The sequence below is a fragment of the Rhincodon typus genome, chromosome 9 (genome assembly GCF_021869965.1).
Source record: "Rhincodon typus isolate 14 chromosome 9, sRhiTyp1.1, whole genome shotgun sequence".
Taxonomy (NCBI): Eukaryota; Metazoa; Chordata; class Chondrichthyes; order Orectolobiformes; family Rhincodontidae; genus Rhincodon; species Rhincodon typus.
In genome coordinates, this window is record NC_063340.1 from 90,907,779 (window position 1) to 90,915,968 (window position 8,190).

At 44.4% G+C, this 8,190-nt stretch overlaps 1 protein-coding gene across 1 annotated transcript in view; it reads right to left on the minus strand.

Moving 5' to 3' along the window:
• Window positions 1-8,190, minus strand: part of LOC109928107 (zinc-binding protein A33-like) — a 24,010-nt gene continuing 15,820 nt past the window's right edge. The window contains exons 4-6 of the mRNA XM_048601311.1: window positions 7,758-7,780; window positions 6,134-6,249; window positions 1-2,534 (exon numbers count right to left, since the gene is read on the minus strand). Of these exons, the coding sequence (XP_048457268.1) occupies window positions 1,987-2,534; window positions 6,134-6,249; window positions 7,758-7,780 (687 nt within the window). The 3' untranslated portion in view covers window positions 1-1,986. The remainder of the gene's footprint in view (window positions 2,535-6,133; window positions 6,250-7,757; window positions 7,781-8,190) is intronic.

The following is an 8,190-nucleotide window of genomic DNA, read 5'->3' on the forward strand; positions in this document are numbered from 1 at the left end:
TGTGTTCATCCAGCTCTACACCTTGTTATCTCAGATTCTCCAGCATCTGCAGTCCCTACTATCTCTGAAACAGTTTACATTTTGAAAGGTTCTGACCAGAAAAATTTAGAGAAACTATTTATACTGACACAAGATTTGGTAATCTGGGATTAAAAATCAGAAATTTTGGACCATTAGAAACAGACCAAAGGGAAGTATTATGCATTCAGCATTAGGTCAGGACAGGGAATACTCAGCACTGCAATTAGAATCCCTTCCAAATTAAGACAGAGAATGTTTTGCAAAGGAAAATATCTCAAAGGCTCTTCAGCAAAGGATGGCAAAATGGGCTACTATCATTTACAGGGCCAGCGCAGGCATGTTGGGCCTAATGGTGTCTTTCCATGTCCAGTTAAGGTATTTCTAAAGATTTCTTTATGGGATCCATTAGTCACTGCATTCTGATGGGATTCTGTTGAGGGACAGAGCACGCACAAACACACACACACACACACACATGTACACAGACACGTACACACACGTGCACACACACACGCATATGCGCGCGCACACACACACACATACGTGCGCGCACGCACACACACACTGTCCTTTAGCCTCAAGTGGCACTCTGTGTTTGAAAGGCAATTTCTCAATATATTTATATAGCACCTGTCACGATCTCAAGACATTGCAGGATATGTCACAACCAGCAAAGTAGCTTTTAAATGTAATGGATTTTGGAAATACAGGAAGGCGATGACCCAGTGATATTACTGTTCGAATATTAATCTAGTGTCCCCGATAAAGTTCTGAAGACCCAGGTTCAAATCCTGCCATGGCAGATGGTGGAAACAAAAAGTCTTGTAATTAAGAATCTAATGAAGACTGTGAAACTGTTTTCAATTGTGGGAAAAACCCATCTGGTTCACTAATACTCTTTAGGGAAGCAATCTGCCATCCGTACTTGGTCTGGCCTACATGTAACTCCAGACCCACAGCAATGTGGTTGACTCTGAACTGCCCTCTGGGCAATTAGGGATGGGCAATAAATGCTGCCTGGTCAGCAACGCCCTCATCCCATGAATGAATAGAAAATATAATAATGGGGTGAGAGTGTCAAACTGCAAAAAGCAGTCAATTTGCCCACAGGAAGATCCAAGAAACACTACTGAGACAACCTGCTGCTTCTTGATGATAATCGGGAGGCAAATATAGTCCAGGACATAAACAACGAACAAAAACAAAGTTGCTGGAAAAGCTCAGCAGGTCTGGCAGCATCTGTGGAGGAGAAAGCAGAGTTAACGTTTCGGGTCCGGTGACCCTTCCTCAGAACTGATAGTCCAGGACATAATGGGAATGCCCCTGCTCTCTAAAGAATGATGCAGAATCTTTTACTCCCACTTGAGGAAGTTGTCATGACTTCAATCAAATACTTTGCTTGAACAATAGTGCTTTCATAAACACTAAACTTCCTCCATACTGCTCTGTGAAGGTTAGTCTAGACAATGATCTTAAAGCTTTGCAGCAAAGGAGCATCCACTGCGCATTGAGAAAGTGGATTGCCCTGTCACAGACATGCATACATTTGTAGAGTTATGGCTCCTTAGTAAGCGGTGCTGGTGAGCAGTTCACAGCTGAACTGAAGATGGAACAAGCCTCAAGCATCAAATTCAAAGGACAAGTGTCTAACCATTGGGCAATCAGTTCCTGTTTCAATAGATATGGCAAGTAGATCAAAATTTAAACTTGGTTCGACGCTAAAGAGGATATAGATCACTTTGATAAACATCTATGTGGCAGCTATAAATTGCACCTGATGTAAGCTTCATATCGAATACTTAACACCAAAATTGTCAACATTTAGCATCTCAATGAGGATGAGAGGCTTAAGGAAAATGACGGAAATTAGATGCTGCTCTGTCTTTACCCAAAGTGTGATAATATTGAGTTTCATCTTAGCAAGAGTGTTTGAAAAACTGTTTCACTATGTCCAGTCTACTGGCATTAATCCTGTAAAATCACTTTTCGAGGATAGATTTTCATAAGTGAAACATTATTAGTATCTAGGAGAAGGTAGGGACAGAAATAAGGATACAGCTTCTCTGTAAAGGTTTCTGTGAAAGTGTAGAGTAGGGCCATGTCTTCAAGGTTATAAAAAGACACCTGTCCAGCTTTATAATCCAGGTAAACGCGGATGATGTTGGGACTAATGCTGAGCTCCGTGCGCCAGGGCGAGGTGCATGCATAGTATTCATTGCCATCCATTCGCCCAATGGCCCAGAAACCATTCTCCGGATCCACTTTGATGATTCCTTTCCTCTGGATGGATTCTCGGGCCACTCCTAAACACCAGCTGCTCTGGCCCCTCACGTCCACATCCCAGTGATGCTGGCCTGAATTGAACCCCTCCAGTCCCAGCACCGAAACACAGGAATCGAACCGCTCTGGATTGTCTGGTAGCAGTTGTTTGATGGGGCTGTATCCCATCATAGACAAATCCTGAGACAGAGAGAGCCAAGGGGCTGCTGTGTTTGGATCCAGGGTCACAGAGGCTGAAGAGACGGAAAATGACAAGTTAAAGCTGATCTCTTCCGTAAGTGATACATGTCAAATGAGAGCATTGCTAGCCACACACACACACAAACACACACAATATTCTCTCTCTCTCACACACACATATTCTCTCTCTCTGTCATACACACACACACAAATATTCTCTCTCTCTCACAAGCATGCACACATTCTCTCTCTCTCTCGCACACACACACAGATACACACACACATATTCTCTCTCACACACACAGGCGTGCGCACACACACACACACATCTTCTATCTCTCTGTCACACACACATATTCTCTCTCTCTCTCATACACACCCACACACACGTGCGCGCACGCATACACACACACACACACACACACACAAACCTGTATATGTGTCTAAAGCAGGCTCCAGAGACATTGAAAGCAGGTCATATCCTGGGGACGGTGATGTGGAGGTGCTGGCATAGTGGTACTGTCACTGGGCTAGAATCCAGAATCCCAGGTAATGTTCTGGGACTATGGCAGATAGTGGAATTTGAATTCAATTGAAAAGTAAACTGGAATTAAAGGCTAGCCATAGAGTAACCAAGTAATCATTGTCAACTGTCAGGGGAGGGAAAAACCATGTGGTCCACTAACATCCTTCAGGGAAGGAAATCTGCCATCCTTACCTGGTCTGACCCACATGTGACTCCAGACCCACAGCAATGTGGTTGACTTAACCAGTCTTTGAGTAATTAGGGATGGGCAATAAATGCCAGCAATGTTCAGAATAATAGGAAAGTGTTCCTCCTGCCTGGACGGCAATCTAGAGGAGCCAATCACCTGTCTTTATATCACTTTTCTCATTTCTAGTCTTACTAATTCCAATAATAATTGAGTTTATCTAACACTGGTACCATCACAGAGCATAATCAGATTAAAGATGACATTAAGCTGAATTTTGAGTATATTTGGCACAAGGCTTATTCAAAGAGATAGGATTGAAGGAGGAAATGAAGGTTCAGGGATGGAATTCCTGAGTTCAGGTCCTCATCAGCTAAAAGTACAGCCAACAAGGACAGAGTGATGGGAATCGGGGCATTGGGGGGTGGTGAAAGGCTCAAGAGATGGGAATCAATGGAGTGCAGATACCTCGGAGGGGTATGTGGGCTGGATGAGATTACAGAGATAGGGTGATGGGTGGGGATGGGAGGTGGGGAGGTGTGAGATGGGGGGATTTGACAGTGGGCAGCATCTGATGAAGCAACAAGTCAACAGGAGGCAGGAACATGGAGGGCAGCCAACTCGTATCACTGGCTCTGTCTGTGAGGAGGCGGTGGATATTTTGGTGGGATGGAGAATCATTCTGTGTGAACTGTTACAATTGCAGTATTGCTTGACCAAGAGTCAGGGTGAGTGAGTCAGGATAGCAGGGGGGTATGGTGAGCGGGATTTGGTGGGAGCTCAGAAAGCAAGGGCAGAATTTCAGACAGAGGGATTTTGGAAAGGTAAGGTAAAGACAGCCAAACAGCGAGGGAGTTAGAATGGTCACATTTGGAATTAATGCATGTATTGCAGATGGATGAGTATGGGCAGGAATAGGACAATGTTACAGGGACAGAAGCTGGTGGTTATGGTAACAGAGAGCATTGAGGTCAGTGAACAACCAACTAAAGCCTCAAGGGTAATTGTGAGCAGCCTGGATCAGCACAATACTATCGTCAGGAAATGTCAGGTAAATCTCTTAGCTAGCAAGAGATTTGATTCCCCCAGTTTGATTAAAAATGAGAGTTGCTATCACAGACTTTTCACATACCCAATAACCCATTTTCAGCTCAATTTATATATTATTTATTGGAGAAAACTCTGAAACATGATTTAGTGTCTAATGGTAAAACATGCATACATATCTTCTATAGAATAGTTTATTAAGACCATAAGAAACGAGAAATAGGACTAGGCCATTCGGCCCCTTGAGCCTGCTCCACCATTCAATCGGATCATGGCTGCTCTGACATTCCTCGCATCCACTTTGCTGCCCTTTACCTGCAACCCTCAATTCTCCGACTGATAAAGAATCTCTCTGTCTCAGCCTTAAATATACACAAGGACTCTGCACCCGACCCCCCCACAGCTGTCTTTTTGTCTTCTTTATTCATTTACAGGATGAGGGTGTCACTAGCTAGGCAGCATGTATTGTCCATCTTGCCCAGTTAAGAGTCAACCACATTGCTATGTGTCATATATAGGTCAGACCAGGGAAAGATGGTAGTTTCCTTCCCTAAAGGACATGAGTGACCCAGATGGGTGTTTCCAATGGATTCATGGTCATCACTAGACTCTTAATTCCACATCCTTTTAATTGAATTCAAATTCCACCATCTGTTGTGATGTGATTCGAACCCAAGTTCCCAGAACATTATCCAGGTCTCTGGATTAAGAGTACAGCAATAATACCACTTGGGCCATCCCCTCCAATCACCTCTGTGTTCCAAAGACTCATAACCCTCTGACAGAAGAAATTCCTCCTCCTCTCAGTCTTAAATTGGTGCCCCTTTATTCTGAGAGTGTGCCCTCTGGTCCTAGACTCTCCCATGAGGGGAAACATCATCTCAGCATTTACTCTGTCAAGCCCCTTAAAAATCCTGTATGTTTCATTGAGATCATCTCTCATTCTTCTAAACTCCAGTGAGTAGAGTCTCAACCTGTTTAGCCTTTGCTAATAAAACAGTCCCTCCATTCAGGGGATCATCCTAGTGAACGTTCTCTGAACTGCCTCCAATAAAATGGTATCTTTCCTTAAATGAGCAACCAAAACTGCTCATACTACTCCAGATGTGGTCTCACCAGCACAACCTTGTCTACTGCATCCGATGCTCCCATTGAGGTCTTCTCTACGTCAGTGAGGTCAAACGTAGACTAGGTGACTGTTTCGCCGAGCATCTTTGCCTGGCCCATAACAACCAGCCTAACCTCCTGCTCACCGCCTACTTTAATTCCCCACCCTACCCCTGCCTGCCGCTCCTTCCCCACTCCCTTTCTGACATGTCCATCCTAGGCCTCCTCCAGTGTCACAGCGATTCAGAATGCAAATCTGGGGGACAACACCTTATCTTCCACCTGGGCACCTTACGGCCCAGAGGACTCAACACTGAGTTCTCTAATTTCAAATGACCTTCCCACCCATCCACTGGATCCCTTTCCAGCCCCATTTCCTGCCTTCCATTCCACCTCCTGACCATTCCTTCCAGCTACCAACTGGATTCATCCCTCCCATTGACCAACCAGGTCGTACCTATTACCAGTGTCCACCTATCACCACCATTCTGCTACATTCCCTCCCCCGCTCTTTATCTGCAGCTCCCCCTATAGCCACATCCAGTCCTAGAAGGGTAATACCCAAAACATTGACTGTTCCTTTCCTCTAGATGCTTCCTGGCCTGCTGTGTTCTTCCAGCCTCCTGTTTGTCTACCTTGGATTCTGGCATCTGCAGTTTTTTTTTGTCTGTAAGCATCTTGCACAGTTGCAGTAAGATTTAATGGAATCTATCCTTTCATTCTATAATGACAGAGCTGAATTGTTTTACTGCTGGATATAAATGCATTGCTGATATGATACACACCTGCATTGATAATGTTCAGCATCTTCTTCCAGACTTTGTATTGTAAAGATCCAACATAGCAACCGACATTAATCATGGCAGAGACTGTCTCTGGGCACTGGGGAGTGTAGTTCGCTCTGTAAGGAGACAGTGTGTTGGAGGTGTTAATGTTGTGCTCTTTCAGAGGTCGCTCTTATACATTGAAAATCAGGAACTGCCTGATTTAAACTCATCCTCTCCCTGAGATGGAAGCAAGTAATTTAAGAATCGAAACAATGGAAATGAATTTATCTGACTATCACTTGAACTGTTCTTAAGGATTATTTGCATATTTTGAAACATAATGTGAATGCAACATCATTGATTCTATCTGACTAAGAAACTCCGTTACTGTAGCATCATCTCTTTGCTTTCATTTTCTGTGCCTTCATTAATAATCTAAGTACCTCATTATCCTTAAACTCTCTTCCCAACTTTCCCCAGCTTCTTTTATGATTAGTGCAAGTGGAGACCAGTCTCAAGTCAACACAATCCTTTGCTTTAAATTCTGCTGATGTCCTGACAAGACTCAACTCAAAGTCCCTGAACCCTCACAGCCAATGAGATATTTCTGTAGTGCAGCCACAAGTTGTGAAGTGAAACAGTCACTTTATACGGATTCCACATTACAACAGTGACTGAACACCTAAAGCAGCTCATTAGCTGCAAAGCACTTTGAGATGCTCTGTGGTGATAACCAGTGCTATATAAATTCAAGCACCTGTGAAACAACAATGGCCAGGCCATCTCAGGTTAAATATTAGTCAGGGCACTGGGAAGAACTCCCTGCTCATGGTGGCTGTGAGATCTCCCATGTCTATCTAATAGGGCAGATGTGGCCTCGGTTTAACATCACAGCTAGGAGATGAGACAACAAGGCGTAGAGCTGGATGAACACAGCAGGCCAAGCAGCATCATAGGAGCAGGAAGGCTGACGTTTCGGGCCGAGACCCTTCTTCAGAAACTTCAGAACCCTACTACCACTAACTGCTGGGAGATGGCACCTTTAAGGTTTGAGAGTAGATTTGTAGCTCGAGTTGTGGATGTTGTGGTTGGTTGGCTCGCCGAGCTGATTTGATGTTTCACAGACGTTGCATTGCCCTGCCGGTTAACATCATCAGTGATGGCACCTTTGAACGATAGCAGAGCTGGATGGCCTGATCAGACCATGTTGTGCTAAGTTCCTCAGTGCTCAGCTGGGGTAAGGTATGAGATTCCCAACCAAAACCTTTTGGCTCAAAAGTTAAATTGGTTCTGCTAGGGAGCAGCTTAGACGAGGCTCAGCTCCGAGATTTCAATATTCCGTATTGGGGTTTCCCAGCTGCTTGGAAAAAGAGGTCAGGTGGCCTCACCCTGAATCTTCTGTCTATCAACCTCACCCCAACATCCTGTTCCTCAACCTCTCTCTAACCTTCTGACCATCAACTCCATCCTAACCTTCTGTTCATCAACCTCACATAACCTTCTGTCCATCGACACAGGGTCAGGAGTCTGATATCTACCTCCATGACCTCTCGCTCAGTGATGGAGAGTGGTACAGGGAAGAAGATAATCAGGGAGTCAGGGAATATTCAGAAAACAAGGGGTGGCCGGGAACTGTTCATACCTTTCCCTTGTTGCTGGAAGATTCTGAAAGAGAAAACAGAAAAGGTGAAATGCTGAGTAAGGAGGACAAGTTTGTTCATCAATTAATTACCAAAAAATTCTGAAGTACACGGTGAGCCAATCAGGTCTCTTGTGATGATCTTTGATGATATCTGAGAGCCAAATTCATGTAATGGACTGGCAAGGGACAAGTTTTATTTATTTACGCTTTCATTCATGGGATGTGGGTATCTCTGGCTAGGCCAGCATTTATTGCCCATAAGGTGACCACATTGCTGTGGGTCTGGAGTCATATGTAGGCCAGACCATAGAACATAGAACATAGAACATAGAACATTACAGCGCAGTACAGGCCCTTCGGCCCTCGATGTTGTGCCGACCTGTGAAACCAATCTGAAGCCCATCTAACCTAAACTATTCCATTATCATCCATA